Consider the following 21,116-nt stretch of genomic DNA (forward strand, 5'->3'; position numbering starts at 1 on the left):
GTCAGTTCTGATATCCAAGTTAATGAACAGGTGTGTCCTCATATTCTCCTCCACATCTTTCCTTTCTCTTGTTGTTTGTCTCAACAGGTTGTGAAGCACAAAAACAGCCAAGATGTCTGAGTAAGTGGCTTGTTTCTTGCTTATGACTAAATATTAACCCATTAGACCTGGAAATCCTATAGGCTACCTTCTTATTCCCTTCAATCCGGGAAATTTCTTTTTGGTCAAGGACCCCCAAATTGATATACATTTGACCGTGGAACCCCATCTGAAAATATTTTGTTCCAGGGACCCCCAGAAGAGAAGATTTGTTTTTAAAAATAAGAAAAAATGCATAAATTATTAAAAAAAATCCAAATATTGTTGAGATTTTTCAAAATGTATTTAAAAATAGCAGATGTACATGCTCACTGTTTGTATATCTACTATTTTTGAATAGCCAACGTATACATTTTTGAATAAATATGTCAAGTTCCTAAAAAAAACGTAGGTTAGGATTTAGAAGGCGTTTTTTTTTATCAGCCTCAGGTCTAAATGGGTTAATACGATTTATATGTCTATATCCACATACTTGTTAACAATGCTGCGTTTCATTTGTCTCTCGTTAGAGGGAAAAAGATGTCCTCCAGCCGCAAGCATCACCTGAAGGTATGATACTATTCCTTTATTCAGTCAGTCTGTGGGGACTGTGGGAATTGGCACATGCTATACAGTGAAATCCTGAGTGATCATTTAAAACCCTCTGGCGTCTCACATTTTGTTTTATAATGCAATTTGAATGGGTCCTGCTGGGTCATGGGTGTCCTGGCCGACTTGGAAGGATTTTAAAGTGTAAAAAATAATTGAATCAATAAAATAAACAAAAAATGAATCAAGAAAATAATCAAGGGTCCAGTTAAATTAACGCTGAGCGTTTTGTTGTGTATAGTTTAGGAACTTGATGATGATGATATACAGTTACCATACAAACAATGTAGAGAGAAACCCTATAGTTGTCTGCTGCATTCGTACATGTATGTGTTTATATGTGCGAGTGCACATTTTGTGTGATTCTGTGAGGGCATAGATTGCATCTTGAGCATTTAATCTTTCACGTGCAAGCGTTCATTGCATTTATGTCCTTTCTGCAAGTTTGATTGGTTTCATATTTGCCAGGTAAAATTATAGAACCGAAACTTTAGAAACTTTGTATAAAACCTGGGTTTGTTCCACTCCTTTTATTTTTTCACTTTAACCCTGGCGTCCATATTTTGGGCATGTCAGGTGAAATAATTTTCACAAATCTTTTGATAATACCTGATCTACGAGCTCACAATGCGTTGCAATGTGACATGTTGTGAGCTTGTAGATTGGCTATTTATGGGTTGCTGTTGTTTTTTGGTCCAAACTTTTTTATGCTTGAAAGAGTAAAAAGGTAAAATACATTATATAAATAAAAAGTAGTTCAAAGTAAAAGCAAAAAAAGGGCTTAAGTTGTTAACCAGGCCTCCATCGTTTTGGCAGCTTCTGATTATATGGTTGCATGGCCAATCATTTCTTGTCATGATTTGATCTGAAATCATGTGGCAGTTTGAGGACGGACACATTTCTACTATATACTCAACATATTTCAGTTGAAAATATGTTATTTGTTTTTATTCCCTGGCACTTGTCGAAAGGGTCGAGTTACAGTGAAAACATATATTAACCTTTAGGGTAGTCGTGATCTGCTTGTTGTTGGTTTTCAATTAAATGGTTTACTATGGTAAACAATGTCAATAATTGTGAAGATATCTGCAGTTTTGCAGTATTTGTGAAAATGTGTTACTTTGTAAAGATTACCAAATAATACATTATGTGATATCTTACCTCCAGTGATGGAAGAAGTACTCACATGTTTTACTTGAGTAAAAGTATCAATACTGCAATGTAGCTATACAGAAGTCCCGTATTCAAAATGTACTTGAGTAAAAGTTGCAAAAGTAACTGCATCAGAATACTTAAAGTATGAAAACAAAAGTACTCATTGTGCATAATGATCCATTTCCCAAGTTCAAAATGTATAAAAGAATCTTTTGAAAATAGCGATCTACAAGCTCACAATGCGACACATTGTGAGCATCGCATATTTTCAATAGGCCGAAATATATATATAGGGCTGAAGTGGTTAGTGTTTTTTGTAATAATAATCAAAATCTACAATGTAACTAGTAACAAAAGTTTTCATATAATTGTAGTGGAGTAAAAAGTACAATATTTTCCTCTGAGATGTAGTAGGGTAGAAGTAAAAGTATTGAAAATTGTAAATACTGAAGATTGTACTTGTACTGTACTTGAGTACATGTTCTTAGTTACTTTACACCAGTGCTTCCCTCTGAGATATCACATCTCTACTAAAACCATTGCCATGAGAGAAGTGTTCCTTGCGCCTCCTGGTGGCCTAACAAAGAACAAGCTTTGAGATTATTCTGTTGACGAGCAGCTCAGATATACAGTGGTGTAAAGTAACTAAGTACATTTAATCAAGTACTTAAGTAAAATTTTGAGGTACTTTGACTTTACAAGAGATTTCCAATTTTCAGTACTTTTACTTCTACTCCACTACATTTCTGAGGCAAATATTACACTTTTACTCCACTACTTTATTTGAAAACTTTAGTTACTTGTTACTTTGTAGATTTTGATTATTATTACAAAACATACATTAACCACTTCAGCCCTATATGTATTTCGCCCATTTGAAAATATCTGATCTACAAGCTCACAATGCGTCGCAGCTTGTAGATCTGCTATTTTCAAAAGTTTATAAATTCTGCCTATGAGTACTTTCTACTTTTGGTACTTTAACAACACATTCACCGCCAAAGTTTTTTCATAATAAAATCACCCACTGCCAGGGTTTTTAATAATTTTTTTATAGAAACAATGTGAATTATTTGTCTGTTTATTTTTTAACATTGAAGTGAATGGATTTTTTTAATTTATTTTTTATTATTAATTCGTTAGGGTTAGGGTTATAAATTTATACTCAAAAATTTGAGAAACATTTTAGGAATTCAAAAACAGAATAAAAAAAAATAATTAAAAAGGGGAGAATTCTCCCCTTTGGCGGTAAACACCATTGACTGAAAAGGGGAGAATTCTCCCCTTTGGCGGTGAGTGTGTTAACATTTTGATACCAATAATTTTACTTGTTACAGAGCACTTCTACATTGCAGTATTGAAACCTTACAGAGCACTTCTACATTAAAGTATTGAAACCTTTACTTAAGTAAAACAATTTGAGTACTTTTCCCATCACTGCAGATATACAAAATATGTTTTCCTTCTGCTGTAAGGCTACATGTGCTATTTGAATGTACCGATTGCTGATATTTTTCACAAGTACAATGGATTATACTTGTAACTGTATTTGTCTGTAAAATACAGTAAAGTTTTGCCGTTTCAAACCTGTAAACTGTGTAGCCATCAGTGATGACTTTAACGGCTAATTACATATGTCATTAGCAGGAACCTTTTGACAAAATGTTCCTCAACAGAATAGTGCATTTTCAACTGATTCACTTGACGCAAATTATATAAAAATGCCAAAATGTCAAAAGGGAATGAATTATAAATTAGCCTCAAGTTATTTAGAATTAGAATAAGAGATTGTTTGGGATGTGGATGCTGTTCTGAGAGGCTTATAACCAGAGGCCTCAGATCAAAGTTTTGACTTACTTAGACATCTTAGGATCTTAATACACTGATATTTGATCAAATTCTTCTAATAATTGTCTCAAAATATGGTCCTGCTACAAGAAAATCATATATGCAACACCAATCAAACAAAAATACTGACAAACTAGTTAGGTTACTGTACATCAGAGCAGTGGTTCTCAAAGATGGGTCTGGGGACCCCCAGGGGTCCTTTGGTCCTTTGGGGGGGGGGGGGGGGGTCCCCAGCTAAATGATTGAGGAAGCAAATGTGCCCTTACAGGTCTGTAACTCTGAGAGTTACAGCCAGGGCTGAATTTTGGTCCCAGCCCGCCCCTGTTTATCGGCACTCTCGCCAGTAGTACCCCATTACTCAAAAAGCCCATAATAGTCAAATATGTGATAAATAAGGGATATTAACAATTATTATTTGTTGTAACTTTGTTTTTATTTAGCATTTAGTAATGCTTCTATCAACTTACTACAGCTTTACTGCTAAACAAAACTTCACATTCCTGAGTATGCCTTTCAGAGTATTGCTGTAACCTTGGCTTAAAAATATACAAAAATGAACACTAGAATTAGAGTTAATAAGGCTTCTATTAAAATAAACGAGCGCGCTCTACTGGTGGACTGTTGTAATTAAAATGGTTCATGGAAAGTTGCATGTTTGGAACAGCTGAAGGCAATAGTTCACCATTTTGGATATGTTTAGATCACTTTGTTTTTCTTTGTGATTTCAAAAGTAAAAAAATCCCTGATCTAGAGAATAGAGACACTCCCCTGTTTTCGAGAGAGTGTATAATATACACAACATACGTATGCAGCAGTGGTAAAGTAACTAAGTTCATTTACTCAAGTATTGTACTTAAGTACAATTTTGAGGTACTTTTACTTCTACTCCACTATATCTCAGAGGCAAATATTGTACTTTTACTCCACTACAATTATTTGAAAACTTTAGTTACTTTGCAGATTTAATTATTTCATTATAAAACATACATTAACCACTTTAGCACTATTTTATACCTGGGCTATTTGAAAATAGCCGATCTACAAGTGATGCGACGCGTTGTGAGCTTGTAGATCTGATCTTTTCAAACGTCTTAGTACTTTTACTTTTGGTACTTTAAGTACATTTTGATACCAATACTTTTGTACTTTTACTCAAGTAAATTTTGAATTCCGGACTTTTACTTGTAACAGAGTACTTCTACTTTGCGGTATTGATGCTTTTACTTAAGTAAAACATTTGAGTACTTTTCCCACCACTGGTGTGCAGGCAGGACTTTGTATTATGGTCATCCCATTGAAACAGCTGTTAAAACTGATCAGGGGTTTGGGGTCAAGACACTCCCAGCAGTACAGTGTTGTTGTTAACAGTACGGGCCAGCAGAGGGCAGCAGCGCACTGTATTTCTAACAGGGGGAAGTCAGAGTTGTGAGCTTCAAATTAAACCAATTTCAATTCCTGCCGCATCAGTTTGAAGTCCATTTGAGAGAACGCAGAGTCTCAAACTGTGATTCTTTTTTGTGAAAAACAAAACAAATTTGTATAACTTAAACCCTATATACCACTGTTTCCCAAACATTGGGTCGGGACGCTTTATATTAAGATAAAAAAATAAAATAAACCAAAAACAATTATAATTTCCATAAAAAAAAAAGATGCTTAAGAAGTAGTGAAAATAGCAGATCTACAAGCTCGCAAAGCCGCGCGAAGCGACACTGCTGTGAGCTACGGTTGTGAGCTTGCAGATCTGCTATTTTTACTAGTTTGGGTGCCGTGGCAAACGTCAACATTTTTTAGCTAAAAAATGTTTGGGAACCACTGCTGTAGTGTTTCCCTCTAAACCGAAATGTCTTTGCAGAAGAACTGAATGTTAGCGCCCACAATAGGGCCGTTAACTAACACTTATCTATCTATCTATCTCTCCAGACGCTGATGCTGACCATTGCGGCCCAGTGGCTGGAGACAGAGAAGAAAGAGCTGGTTGCAGCGAAGGATGCCTACATGAAGGAGACCTGCGGCTCCTGCGTCACTTCTGGAGACCAGGCGGCACTGATTGTATAACCTTCATGTCACTCTTATCATGTCTTACACACACACACACACACACACACACACACACACACACACACACACACACACACACACACACACACACACACACACACACACACACACACACACACAAAACTAACACATAAAACATTTGCTAATCCCCAACTTGTATAGTTTTTAGTATTTGTCCCCTCAGTGACTGATTATATGCAACACGTGTTTGTGTGTGTGTGTGTGTGTGTGTGTGCGTGTGTGTGTGTGTGTCTTCGTGGACAGGAAATTTGTAAAAAGCTAGCGTCACAGGTTGACACGATTGATGAGGAGAGGTACGACCAACACGCCAAAGTGGTGAAGGGCGACAAAGAGGTAGAGTGCCTTAATTCCTGTGTGGAACACAAGCTATGAGCTGTATATAAATAACCCATTCAATCAGGGAACACATCTGTGTCATTTTAAGATTTATTTGGCAATTATTTTGAAAAAACGTGGAATAATTTGTGCAAATCTTGAATATATGAACATATATATATTAAATATATATAAATGTTTTAAAGTGTAAATGAAATGTTTAACTCCAATCTTTGCTTCTGGGGGGGGGGGGGGGGGGGGCCTGGAACAACATATTTTGACATATTTCTTTGGGGCAGAAAATGAAGTCCACCAGACGTTTTTTACTAAATTGTTACTAGTCCATACCCGGTGAAGTGCGCAGGCGAAAGTAGTTGCAAATGTGGGGTTATTGCGCGTCGCGTCCCGTCGTGCAAAAAACGCTAATAAACAGCTGAGATTTGGTGAAATCGAAAAACGGGCTTCGCAGTTCCGTTCAGATGGTAATGGTAAGTATGCAAATTCAGATCAATTGCTCCAGCCACTGAGGAGAACCGGGCACACAGTTTTGGTCTCACCACCGTCGACCGACCACCCACCCACCACAGAGGTTTGTCAAATTATAGGAGGATTTACTCCACTGCACCCTCTACAGATCTCGACGATATAAGTTACCATTGACCAGATCTGTAGAGGGCGCAGTGGAGTAAATAAAATACATCGCTACTTAGAGAGAACTCGCTAACGCTCTGGACCAGGGCTAGGATGCCCCCAGCCAAGTGGTTGACGGTGATCAATATCACCGTCCCGTCAACCACTTGAGCCCTATATATTTTATACTTATGGTGTCACGCGGCGGAAATACCTGATCTACAAGCGCACAACACATCGCACCGTGACACCTCATGAGCATGTAGAGCTGCTATTCCCGCGTTTTTTTTGTAATAGATCTTTGAGCATTTTTTACGCAACGTCATGCGATGGGAGTACAAATTAGGCTTATATTAGATAGTGGCATCAATACACCAATATATGCACCGCTCGCTCACACGACTTGACCCTTGTGTGATCCCTCCTCCTTAGATTGAAGACCTGAGGATCAAGATGGTGGACCTGGGTGGAGTCAAGAAGCCCGCCCTGAAGAAAGTGCGCATGTCCGCCAGCGCCATGCTGGCGGCCCTGCTGGGCACCAGCAGGTCGGTCAACATGGACCTGAGGGCCGGCCTGAAGACGGTCAAGAAGGAGAAGAAGGAGGAGGATGTAAGACATTTAAAGTTACCGGATGGGATTCGTTTTAAAGCTGCAAACAGCCACAAACAGCAGCCGCACACTTAAAAAAACCCCACTGTGCAGACATCTGTTTAATGAAAGCTTTCATGAAAGCCTTGCATTAAACTGATATCCGCACAGTGTTTTCAGTGTGCGGCTGCTGTTTGTTCCGTTTTATAGTGTTTTTATTCAGCTCCAGTACCACGTTTACGTCTACGTTCACAAAAGCTGCAAGCCATAACTGTTTTTTTTGTGAATGAAACATAATTTTGAACAATCTGCATGGTATAGTCTAGAGTATGTTAATTTGATAAATAATACATCACACATTACAGAATCCCATGCAGGAAAATAAGTAAGCCTATAGGGCGGGATTCTATCATTTGTGATGTTTATTCTTCCTACGACTGTAGTTTTTAAATCGATGCAGTTATCTCTCTCCATTGGGAGAGGTAGACGAGCAGAGGAAGTGACGATTCCTGTCCTGATACATAATTGTGTTTTTATGTCATGCAGACTGCAGGTGCCGGCGACTGGCGCCAGAACGTTGAAGACAAAGCTGACAGGAAGAAGATGTTTGAGGCATAAACAATTCAACTTCATTCTCGTATTTGCTCTGGGCTGTTAGCAACTTTTTATGGAACTAGACGACTGCACAGACGTGACATTCTTAATATAATTGAAATGCCCTTTGTTTCATTAAGATTCAGCCTTATGCCTGTCATTGCACTGTACATTTTGTATAGTTGACGTACAGTAGGATTTGACACACTGTTGCAGTTATGAGTTGTAGATCAAAGGCCTATCTTCGCCCAGAGCTATTTATCCAGTTCGCATTTAGCAAGTGTGTTTTCTGGTAATTTTATAATAAATGTGTTTGATTTCATACACTTTGTTCTCGTCAGATATTTTGTCTTTCGCTCACTGGTGGGTTACAGTTGGAGTGCATGACTGTATATTATGTTGAGTATGACACCAAAGTACAGCTGCAACACACATAGAACCCACAGAATAATATAACCATATATGCACCCGTGAATATGAGACAATTCCTTCGAAGAAATTTGGTTGATTACTTGGCTGATTCCGCAGGGGGGCTTGACAATTTGTCTCTGAATTGAACCCCTCTAATCTGCAACTATAGACTTTTCTCTTTTCAGACGATAAATCGTGAATTCGTTTTTCACAATGGGCTCTCGCTCTAATTAGGTTGTATTGAGCACTTCAGCTATAATCCTGTGCATTGCCAGTGAATGATGAGACATCATATGCGATGAGACAACATTATTTTGTGTAAACGTTGCCAAGCTACGTCAGGGTTGATATGAAATGTATTCAACGACATGTCAGGAAGTATTTGACGATGGGGATCGATGAGAATCAGTCCAAGTAATAATCCAAATGAGAGATAATAGTTGTGGTGCATCAAAAGTAAATAGGAAGCCACACTAATTTCTTTAAGAATTTCTCTGTACCGAGACCTCTAAACCAAGCTTTTAAAGGGATAGTTCACACCCCAAATGACTTTTTTTCCATCGATTACACATCCCATGGAGACTTGAATTCATGGACATTTTTTTGTTTTTGTCGCATTCCTAAGCCAATAATTAAATGATCGGCGGCGGCTCCGGTAGGAGACACAAAGTGTCAACTTTGAGTCTCCTGCCGGAGACATTAGCATCTTTCCGCCGGTCATCAATGTATTGGCTTAGGAATGCGACAAAAACTAAAACGTCTCCATGAATTCAAGGCTTCATGGGGTGTCTAATTGATAGAAATAAGTAATTTTTTGTGTGAACTATCCCTTTAAGGCTGTTGAGTGGAGGTGATAGTTTTGGATGTCACTGCCAATAGATGGAGACATGCAGGACATCGACCACTAGATGGCGATAGATCACTTCTTGGCCTCAAAGTAGGCTACTTCATAGAGACTTCAAAGAGAACATTGATTTATAGAGAACACTGTGAAGGTCATGCAGAAGGTGAGCAACACTTGTTTACATTTTGACATCAAGTCTGTGTGTTATTTTGAGGCGGCATAAAAGTGACATCATTACAACAGTTTGAATAATGTTAAATATTTGGTGGGGTTATGTACTGTACATAATGTTTAAAATTATTCTGGTTAAGGATAATTCCTTTTAACAGGACGTTCATGAAAGTCCTTGCGGGCTTGTTTCCAATGAGGGCCTGTGAGCAATTAGGGGTTAAGAGTCTTGCTCAGGGACAAATTTCATTTCATCGACACATATGCTGGCGTGGCCTGGAATCGTACCTGGGGCAACCAGGGCCTCTGGCTCCCTAGGCGGGCTCACTAACCACTCAGCTATGGTCGCCCCTCTATTGCACTTAAGACTACACCAGGCCCACTATTAACTTCATATCTTTTATAGAACTTTTTAAGAATCACAACTGTTGTTCATTGTCTCTTCCAATCATTTATTCACGATAGAAAAATGCTATAACAATGTTTTTTCTTAAAATTCTATTTATTTTCTTAATGAATGCATGTCCATGTGTGTGTGTGTGGTATGTGTGTTTTTTTTGTTTTTTACTTTACTGTAGTATTTCCAATTTCCAGTACTTATACTCCACTACATTTCAGAGGCAAATATTGTACTTTTATTCCACTACAATTATTTGAAAACTTAAGTTACTTTGTAGATTTTGATTATTATTACAAAACATACATTAACCACTTCAGCCCTATATACATTTCTGCCATTTGAAAATAGCTGATCTACAAGCTCACAATAAGTCACAATGCGACACATTGTGAGCTTGTAGATCTGCTATTTTCAAAAGATTTTTATACATTTTACACGTTTGAAAACTTGTGAAATGGGACATTCTGCAAAATGAGCACTTTTACTTTTGTACTCTAAGTATATTTTGATACCAACACTTTTGTACTTTTACTCAAGTCCATTTTGAATTCCGGACTTTTACTCGTAACAGAGTATTTCTACATTGCAGTACTTTTTCCACCACTGACCATTGCTTCTTTTCCCTTGTTTTGTGTACAAGGCACATTGCGTCGTCAGTCCTGAATGCTGAAACAAGACCTACCTAAAGATCCTATACTAAGGGTCTGGCCAAAGGAGCCAGAGTTCTAAGGTCAACTGGCCAGAAGAAGGATGGAGGTATTTCAGGAGCTGACCAGCCCATTGGACTGACCGTCCCTACAGCACCATAAAGAGGAGCCACCAAACCAAAGTAAAACACCATAAAACACCAACACATGCCACTGTTGGTCTGTATGTGGCTCTCGTCCAGTTTGTCAGCCAGTCCTTCAACCAAGTCCTCTCCTCCTGAACCACCACGTCTGTGTAGGTGAGAATCTCTTCTCCTTTCCTTATGTTCTGTACTTATAACATAATATCAAGAGCTATTCTTCACAAGAAGTGGGATGCAATCTTTGATAATTTTACCATGGCTTTAGTGGCTTGTATATCTGGGGGAAAAAACTGAACTTTTAGACCAGAAAAGCATCGGTCATTTTAGATTTTAACCCCTTTAACACGTTATCTTATACTTTGGCTATTCAAAAATAGCAGATATACAAGCTCATAGCACGGCACAGAGTGCGGCGCTATGAGCTTGTAGATCTGCATTTTTTTGGGGGGAAATCCTGAAAATGTGTGCAAATCTTTGAATGTATCTAATAATCTTTGCTTCTGGGGGATTCTACAAATGTCAGTTTTTGTAGAAACAGTTTTTTTTGGAAAAAAATTATGTTGCTATAATCAGTGGTTCTCAAACTTGTTCATGTCAAGGACCCCCAAAATGATATATATTTGGCCGCGGACCCCCATCATTTGTTGTTCCAGGGACCCCCCAGAAGCACAGATCGGAGTTAAAAATGTTCGCTTTAAAACATATATATATATATATTCAAAGATTTGCACACATTTTCTAAGATCTTTCAAAAAATAGCAGATCTACAAGCTCATAGTACGGCAATGATCTTGTATATCTGCTATTTTTGAATAGCCAAAGTGTAAAATAATTGTTAAAGTGGTTACACAGACGCATTCCCGGTTTTAATGGGTTAAAAGGAAAAATTTAAAACTATTACAGACACAATTGTTCAAACTGCTACATTCATTGCATTAAACTGGTTATTATTTTGGTCCAGAGACTTTTGGAAATGTGCAGTTTGTTGTGTCACCGCTTTGTCACGTGAACAACAGCCAACCTGTGGATAGATGTCGTGTATTTACTGCTTAGTCATTAATACCCTACTTGATCACACTACAGCGTCACACACGCAGAGATGTAAAGTAACTAAGTACATTTACTCAAGTACTGTTCTTTTACTTGTACTCAAAGACAGGACAGACTTATAGTGTTGCCACTAGTAAAGGATTCTGCATATGCATGTCCAGTGGTGACCTTTGACATGACTGTGAGTGACCCTGACCCAGAATTAGCCTGCTAATGCATGACCCATGAAGGTGACTGTTAACCAAGACGGAAATAGCAAGACATGCCATCATAGGTTTACTTCCCGTATCTGTGTGAAGTGGGTGGAAATCCCAAGATTTTCATACTAAAATGGCTTTTTTCAGAGAGTCAGGAGAAAATCAACTCTGTCTCAGCAACACACTCTCGCGGGATCTAGCACCAGTGGTGGAAAAAAGTACTCAAATGTTTTACTTGAGTTACGAGTACAAGTCTGGAATTAAAAATTTACTTGAGTAAAAGTACAAAAGTATTGGTATCAAAATGTACTTGAAGTACCAAAAGTAGAAAGTACTCATTATGCAGAATGACCCATTTCACAAGTTTTCAAATGTATAACATTAATAAAATCTTTTGAAAATAAGCAGATCTACAAGCTCACAGTGCGTGAGCTTTGCGACGCATTGTGAGCTTGTAGATTATTTTCAAAAAGCTGAAATGTATATAGGGCTGAAGTGGTTAATGCATGTTTTGTAATAATATTCTAAATCTACAAAGTAACTAGCTAAAGTTGTCCAATACTTGTAGTGGAGTAAAAGCATAATATTTGCCTTTGAGAGTGGAGTAGAAGTAAAAGTACAGAAAATTGGAAATACTCCAGTAAAGTAAAAAATACCTCAACATTTTACTTTCCACACCTGTCTAGCACCAGTAAACATAGGACGTTCGCGAGATTTGCCGTCAGACGCCGGCGCCCACTTAGGAGACCATTAAATGGTCAATCCTACATGGTAAATCCTACACATTTTGTAGGATTTGGGTACCATTTTGTCTCTAGTGGCTCCAGTCGGGATGGTCTATCTTCCTAAATTAACCATCTTTGCCCTAACCCAGAGTTAGCCTGCTAATGCATGACCCCATGACCCCATGGCACGCAGGTGACTTTTAACCCCGCTGACATGGGTCACATTTCATTACAGAAGGCAGCGAGAGGGCCAAACACTAATTAACTAATGAGACAAAATATAACTTCTAGGTTTCCTAGGAAGGCCATTTTTTGGCATCTCTTCCACATTATCTTTCTTATTTTGTGTTACTGTACCCTAATATTTTTAAGAATTTGTCTTATCCTTTCCTTTTTCTCATGTGTTTTTAACTACATTAATTGCAAATAAACTATAAACTCATTGCTCATTAAAGTATACGGTAGACAAATAAGAGAAGAACATGTAAGGTAATATACTGTATATTATATACATTATACAGTTCTTCTATACAGTAAGTAAAGTAAGCCTTGCCGAGCCCTGAGGCCCACAGGGCAGGAGCCTATCTCCTGTTTCCTTAGCGTGAGGCAGCTTGATGTTTTTCAACCCAGATTTGGCACAAACGAGGGAATGAACTCGTTCTCATGCTATTCAACAAAAATGTGGAATGCCCTACCAAAAGGAGTAAAGGAGTGTAAAACCCTACTCACTTTCAAAACTGCCCTAAAAAAAAACAACTTCAGCAGGCTGCAACTCCAAACTGGCCCTGTCAAAGTCTTAACCTAACGCACCCCCCCCCCCCCCCCCCCTCCTCGAACTGTCTATTGTACATATTTCTTGTTTTTCATACCAGTAACCTGTAAGCTGATTGTATGACGTTCTGCATAGTAGTGTATATCTGTCTGTTTTCTTAAATGTCATCATGATTTCAGTGCGTGGGGATCTCATTTTAAACAAGCCAATGCCATTGTGCTTTTTGGTGCGATCCAGTTTAGAGGACCTTGTACTGTAAACGGTACTTCCATGTACCTTTTCCATGTCTTTCTAAATAAAGTACTTCATTCAATAAATCATGCACAAGTACACGCCCCCAATCCAACCCTTGATGCTGAGTGCCAAGCAGGGAGGCACTGGGTGACCTAGCCGGATAACAAACCCCGACCTTCCAGTCTCAGGTCCAGTCTCAAACCACAAGGCCACTGAGCTGGTTCTTCCATACGGTGCTAATCTGTTTTTCATTTTCTTTTCTTTTTAGGGGTCTTACATTTTGTTCCTGGTTCCAGAGTCAGAAGCCAAATAAACAGCCATCATGTCTGAGTAAGTACACTACACTACACTGCCAGGGTTTTAAACCTGTATCACTTTACTTTGTAAACGATTGTAAAATTATAATGATACCTAACATAGTTTAACTGACTGAACTTACTTTGATAAAAGGGTTACCATATGATAAAAGGGTTACCATATGATAAAAGGGTTACCATATGATAAAAGGGTTACCATAACCATGGCTTGTGTAATAATAAAGTATTGAAAGTATTTTTCATCTCTGTTGCTTAGAGATACTTATTTTAAAAGTGATACGTTAAGACCGGGAACGTCATTTTAGATTTGTATAGCTATAACCATTATTTTATACTTTGGGCTGTTCAAAAATAGCAGATATACAAGCTCATAGTGCGGCACCGAGTGCCACGCTATGAGCTAGATCTGCCATAAGATTTTTTTTAAATAATGAAAATGTGTCAAATCTTGAATATATATATTTTTTTAAAGTGAACTCAAATCTTTCCTTCTGTGGGATTCTACAAATGTCTTCTAAATCCTAACAGTTTAAAAAGCATCAAAAGTATGTTGCTATAATAGCAGTGGTACTCAAACTTTTACAAGCTCATAGCTCATAGCTTTTACAAGCTCATAGTGATGTTGAACTTTCATTACAGGCATAAGAAAATGACGTCCAGCCGCAAGCACCATCTGAAGGTAAGACAGACTACTGACCAGTGGCGGAAAGTAACATTTAAGTACATTTACTTAGGTACTGTACTTGAGTAAAATGTTGAGGTATTTGTACTTTACTTGAGTATTTCCAATTTCCAATACTTTTACTTCTACTCCACTACATCTCACAGAGGCAAATATTGTACTTTTACTCCACTACAATTATTTGAAAATTGTTAGTTACTTTGTATATTTCTATTATTATTACAAAACATATATTTACCACTTCAACCCTACAGTATATACATTTTGGCCATTTGAAAATATCCGATCTACAAGCTCACAATGTGATGCGACACATTGTGAGCTTGTAGATCTGCTATTTTCAAAAGATGTTTAAAACATTTGAAAACTTGAAATGGGACAGTCTGCATAATGAGTACTTTTACTTTTGGTACTTTAAGTATATTTTGATGCCAATACTTTTGTACTTTTACTCAAGTACATTTTGAATTCCGGACTTTTACTTGTACTGAGGACTGAGGATTAAATTCCTCACTTTTACTTGGACTGAGGATTAAAAGTCACATGACTTTTAATTGGAAACAATTCAACAATTTAGGAAAACATACAAAGTGAAACCAAACAATTTTATATCGTCTCTGTCGGGCAGAAACCTCTTATCTCCACATTCTAACTTTTTGTGTTTTTTTTCCCGTAAATCAACGCCCTACTTGATCATACTACAGCGTCACACAAAAGCATCAAAAGTAGAAGCTCAAAACGTGGCGCGAAGTGACGCATTTCGTGATCTGCTACTTATGCTATTTTAGAATTTAAATCCTGACAATAGTTTTGGACAGAGACATTATATCTCCCCCAGAGCTTAATGCTTCATGTTGATTTCTCTCTCCCAGAGCTTAATGCTTCATGTTGATTTCTCTCTCCCAGAGCTTAATGCTTCAGATTGATTTCTCTCTCCCAGAGCTTAATGCTTCCTGTTGATTTCTCTCTCCCAGAGCTTAATGCTTCAGATTGATTTCTCTCCCCCAGAGCTTAATGCTTCAGATTGATTTCTCTCCCCCAGAGCTTAATGCTTCAGATTGATTTCTCTCTCCCCCAGAGTTTAATGCTTCAGATTGATTTCTCTCCCCCAGAGTTTAATGCTTCAGATTGATTTCTCTCCCCCAGAGTTTAATGCTTCAGATTGATTTCTCTCTCCCCCAGAGTTTAATGCTTCAGATTGATTTCTCTCTCCCAGAGTTTAATGCTTCAGATTGATTTCTCTCCCCCAGAGCTTTATGCTTCAGATTGTTTTCTCTCTCCCAGAGCTTAATGCTTCAGATTGATTTCTCTCTCCCCATGCAGAGCATAATGCTTCAGATTGATTTCTCTCCCCCAGAGCTTTATGCTTCAGATTGTTTTCTCTCTCCCAGAGCATAATGCTTCAGATTGATTTCTCTCCCCCCATGCAGAGCATAATGCTTCAGATTGCAGCTGATTGGATAGCGCAGGAAGTCCAGGAGGCCCAGGAGGCCAAAGTTTCCCACTTGGCGGAGCAGTGCCCCAACCCAGATCTGAGTGGAGACCATGCAGCCATGATTGTAAGATAAGATGCCACCAGTACACACCTCTGCATGCTCAATGGACCCTTTTCACAGTGACAGCAGCACACATGTTGACATGAAAAACGCATCTGGTAGCACTTGTAAAGGTCGGTTCTATAATGCATTATAATCACATTTATAATGCATTATAATGTGCTTATAAGGCATTACAACACTCATAATAAATGTTTAATCATGTACTGTATGACCACACACACACACGCACACGCACACGCACACGCACACACACACACACACATTTAGTTGTTTAGTTGCATGTAAGTTAGGGGTGTGCCGAATTTCACCAAACGATACGATACGATATTTGGCTCACAACTTCGATACGATTTCGATAAGATACGATACGCACTTTTTCAAAACGATATTTGTTTTTCTCCAAAACGATACATATCGTCACGAAAACGTATCGCGATATATCGCGGGACGATATATCGGCACACCCCTAATGTAAGTTGTTCAATTGAGTTATAATGATGTACTGTATACCACCCAATAGGAAGTCTGCAAAAAGATGCTGCAAGCCATCGACAAGATTGATGATGACAGGTACGACAACGAGGCTAAAGTGGGAAAGAACGATAAAGAGGTACAGTATTATTATTATTATTATTATTATTATTATTATAAAGAGGTACAGTACATTTCTGTTCTGATCAACAGTGGTGGAAAGTAACTGAGCACATTTGTTGAAAATTTGAGGATGCCAATTTCCATCCCCTAGTGTTCACATTTATCCTCAAATGATTTGACCAAACCCAGAATTCGTCTGATAATGCAATGGTTCTCAACCTGTGGGTCGAGACCCCCAGGGGGGTCCCCGCATTTTTTTTTTTGCATGACAATTTGTGTGACTTTGCGTGAGTTTTTGATCAAATCTGTATGAGTGGTAGCAAAATATGTGTTTTTAAAATAACGCAAAATGGCGGAAAATCTTGAAAGCAGAAGTGGGCGGGGCCTTTATGAGAAGTTGTGTCGTGATCCAAGGAATCCAGGGAATTTAAGGTTAAAAAGTTATAGGCCAAAAAGTGAAAACATTTGCCGCTTTTATCCGCTTCATAACGCTAATGTTTAAAAAAATCCATTAAGCCACTGGACTATAATCTGGCAAGCTAAACCATCAAGCGAGAGCGAGCGAACGCTTCCGTGTAGTTCCTGCTGCTTATACAGTATACCCTCTTTATTTCCCTATCAAGGCAGACAAAATAAAATCTATTCTTATAGATAGTAAATTATTATTTATATCACCTTTAGTGACCAGTCCAATAACTGCTCATGTGACCCATTCAGATATCATATGTATCATCATGTTTCATTACTCTTAATATAGAAGATACCTTTCTCCTAAGGGAGACGCAATAAAGTAAACCTTGAGCCTTGGAACCTTGAAGCAGACAGTGGTGTAAAGTAACTAAGTACATTTACTCAAGTGCTGTACTTACAGTAAGTACAATTTTGAGGTACTGTTACTTTACTGGAGTATTTCCAATTGTCTATACTTTTACTTCTACTTCTACTCCACTACACTACATCTCAGAGGAAAATATTGTACTTTTACTCCACTACAATTATTTGAACATTTTAGTTACTAGTTACTTTGCAGATATAAATGAATACATTATAAAACATACATTAACCACTTAAGTCCTATTTTATACCTAGGCTATTTGAAAATAGCCGATCTACAAGCTCGCTCGCGGTGTGAACTTGTAGATCTGCTATTTTCAAACATTTTAGTACTTTTACTTTTGGTAAATGAAGTACATTTTGATACCAATACTTTTGTACTTTTACTCAAGTAAATTTTTTATTCCGGACTTTTACTTGTAACAGAGTGCTTCTACATTGCAGTATTGATACTTTTACTTAAAGGACAACTTTGTTTTTTTTTTTACAACCAAGGTTTATATTTTAGCTTTTAATTAAAGTAAATAAAAGATGAGTGTTATTTTTTATTTATGTACTGCTTTCTATAGTTTTAGCATTTTTTGCGAATTTTTTTACAGTGGGTGGGGGCATTCTGTCCGGTGGCTAAATATGCCTTTTTTACACAATAAAAAAGGTCCTGTGGTCTTTGATGGCCAGATGTGAGTTATTGGGGTCTAGAAGAGCTACTGTAAATAATAATAAAGAAAACGCAGGGTTATTGTATAAAAAAAGACATATTTAGCCCCCGGACAGAATGCCCTCGCCCACTGTAAAAAAAATCCCGAAAATTTCTAAAACTATAGAAAGCAGTACATTTAATTTTTTTAACACTTATCTTTTATTTACTTTAATTACAATCTAAAACATAAACCTTGGTTGTAAAAAAACAAAGTTGTCCTTTAATGTCCATTTGAGTACTTTTTCCACCACTGGAAGCAGACAGCAATGAGGCAATTTGTAGTAAAACATAAGAGTTTGAGTATTTACTCAAATACATAAACACAATGTACAATACGAATCTTGCATATCACCGCATAGTATAGAAATGCCCAAACATTGCCTCCCACATTTATTTATGAAATGATGCCTCTGTTTTGTATGATAAATATTATCAATATAAAAAAATAGTCAGAAGTAATAATAATACAATTTATTTAGATTGCACTTTACATTTGAAACAAATCTCAAGATACTTTGTCAAGACCAAACTACTATATTTCTAATAGTCAATAACAATATCATCAGTGTCCTGTTCTTCCACAAAGATGAATGAATAATACTGCTCAAATGCGATGCTGCCCGCGTTATCTACACGCAAATACTGTGCATTTCTGGTTGTGGTGATGTCATGAGGATTTGGTCTGTATAATGTTACGACCCGGCCTAGGGGTCACCAGGTGCGACATAAAAATGTACTCCCTCCTTTCCAGTCCCCAAACACAGCCAAGGCAAGACCAGTTTAAAAGACAGTGATTTATTTGATAAGTGAGAAAACATGGGTAACTTATCTCACACACTACTAGCACATCTAAAAAAAAAACACTGGCAAACGCAGAGGACTTACTGCATGCGGTTGGAGGCCTTGGCTGGCTAGGAGGAGGAAGACATCTGTGGAACTGCAGACAGCCACCTCAGATCAGCCACACAGGGCAGCGCGGTGGGTCTTTAAACATCTGCCCTGTTCTGCACAGATTACCGACCTGAGGCTTAAAGTGGTCGAGTTGGGCGGAGTCAAGAAGCCGGCCCTGAAGAAAGTGCGTATGTCCGCTGACGCCATGCTGGCGGCTCTGCTGGGCGGCAAACACAAGGTCACCATGGACATGAGGTCCAACCTGAAGACGGTCAAGAAGGAGAAGAAAGAGGAGGTGAGTTGCCGCCGCGGCTTTAGAGGTCTTCTATTTCAGCTGGGGGGGTGGGGGTGGGGGGGGGATCGGGTCCCCAAAAATATAATTATTTTGGGGGGTCCCCAGATGATTAGCTTAATGTGCAACATACTCACTCAACAGTAAACAAACCAACATGCAGTATAAGTGTATACATTGTATCTGCACATGTCTAAGGTGACAATTTAAAGGTTCTATGACATTCATTTTCACTTTTTTTATTTTTTATGTTTTTTGGGGGGTTTTATGACCTCAATTACACCCAAAAAATCTGAACTTTGAACATTCAGTGGATTTTCTGTGGTCTGGGGTTTTCTGAATAATTAGGCTGAAAAGTAATCTGAGCTTGGCCCTTCGGCAGTGAGGTCACAGCCGATTAATCCCACCCACTCTCCTCCTCGCGGAGGGGGGGCAGAGCAGAGGCGATGATTGACAGGCAAAATCCCTCACCAGCGACACCCGCAGGCAAAGATTTATTTTTTCATTGCAGTTGAAAAGGCTTTAGAAATGTGAGAGAAAAACAGCTGCCATTGATCAATGGAGTGGAATTTTTTGTTAAAACTTTCTATACACGTTTGAAGGACCATGACAAAGACTTTTAATGTGTGGTAAAACTGAACGTCATGAAACTTTTAATGACTTTTTAATACCAAATTGGCCAAAATTGTCAAATATTACGTAAGGAAGAGGCAAACATTGTATTTATCCGTGGAACCGAGTCATACTAAATGTAATGCCTACAATTCCTACAATTCTAAGTGCTCGTCGGCTAGAACACTTGTCTACTGTAGGTCCAGACAGGTGCTCTTTTATGGCGGTCTTTGAAGGAGGGTAGGGGGAGTTACACTTATTTCTGGCTGTTGGTAGGGCATTCCACATTTTTGGTGGCATAACAGTAGAATGAATTCATCCCCATGTTTGTGCCAAATCTGGGGGGAACTCTGAGATACAGTCATAGGAAGAATGAACATCAACAAGTCTTTAGGGCGAGATTCTGTAATTTGTGATGTTTATCCTTCCTATGACTGTAGTTCGGAAATCGTTGCAGTTATCTCTCTCCACTGGGAGAGGGAGACGATAGACGAGCAGAGAAAGTGAAGATTCCTGTCTGATACATGAATATGTTTTTATGTCATGCAGGTTGTAGATGCTGGCGACTGGCGTAAGAACATTGAAGACAAAGCTGACAGGAAGAAGATGTTTGAGACAGCTACATAGACTTTGACGTGATTCTTCTCGGAGGCCACTGTTTTGTTTTTGTTTTTTGAGGAACAATACAGTTGCATTTCACCTTTTTTTTTCACAAAACTGGAAATAACATGTTGTCTATTTAATTTTTTTGAATAAATCCTCACTGTAACCCTTCAGTCTTTCTCAGATGGTCATTAGAAATGAACGATTGAGAGAGTTTACTAGGCCTACCAGTATTTTATAGTCATACATATATTTTTGTTGTACAAAGATCTGTCACTTTTTTCTCCACATTGTTTGAACAAGCCCTATGCTGTACTTTATTGTATGACGAATAGCGAATAGCGAAAATAGCCAACAGGTCAGTGATGCTTTGTGAGCTTGTCCATGTGGTATTTTTGATTTTTTTTTAACATTTAACACTTTTTTGAAATTCTTAAGATTTTTTGGGATAATTATAGTTTTTTTCCCCCCTGAAAATGCTCACCCAAAAAAGATATGCCGAATACTATTATGATGCTAAACCACAAGATGTCAGCAAAGAA

General features: G+C 38.1%; 2 protein-coding genes across 4 annotated transcripts; both read left to right on the forward strand.

Moving 5' to 3' along the window:
• Nucleotides 1-8,221, forward strand: LOC308092508 (troponin I, fast skeletal muscle-like). Its single transcript, XM_080438437.1, has 6 exons — nt 1-120; nt 609-648; nt 5,614-5,742; nt 6,016-6,105; nt 7,150-7,326; nt 7,852-8,221. The coding sequence occupies exons 1-6, from the start codon at nt 113-115 to the stop codon at nt 7,921-7,923; spliced, it is 516 nt and encodes a 171-aa protein (XP_080294563.1). The 5' UTR covers nt 1-112; the 3' UTR covers nt 7,924-8,221.
• A 2,315-nt stretch (nt 8,222-10,536) lies between these two features.
• Nucleotides 10,537-20,751, forward strand: LOC308092507 (troponin I, fast skeletal muscle-like). 3 transcript variants are annotated; one of them, XM_080438436.1, is made up of 8 exons: nt 10,537-10,668; nt 13,759-13,820; nt 14,447-14,486; nt 15,362-15,376; nt 15,935-16,048; nt 16,569-16,658; nt 19,189-19,362; nt 20,521-20,751. In XM_080438436.1, exons 2-8 carry the CDS (start codon nt 13,813-13,815, stop codon nt 20,596-20,598), a joined length of 519 nt encoding a protein of 172 aa, XP_080294562.1. In that variant the 5' UTR covers nt 10,537-10,668; nt 13,759-13,812; the 3' UTR covers nt 20,599-20,751. The 3 variants fall into 3 exon arrangements, with proteins under 3 accessions (XP_080294562.1, XP_080294560.1, XP_080294561.1); XM_080438434.1 differs by lacking the exon at nt 15,362-15,376 and having other exon boundaries at nt 15,920-16,048; nt 20,521-20,747; XM_080438435.1 differs by lacking the exon at nt 15,362-15,376 and having other exon boundaries at nt 10,593-10,663; nt 13,756-13,820; nt 15,920-16,048; nt 20,521-20,747.
• The last annotated feature ends 365 nt before the right edge of the window (nt 20,752-21,116 follow it).

Source organism: Gymnoscopelus braueri, assembly GCF_963280865.1.
Source record: "Gymnoscopelus braueri genome assembly, chromosome: 9".
Taxonomy (NCBI): Eukaryota; Metazoa; Chordata; class Actinopteri; order Myctophiformes; family Myctophidae; genus Gymnoscopelus; species Gymnoscopelus braueri.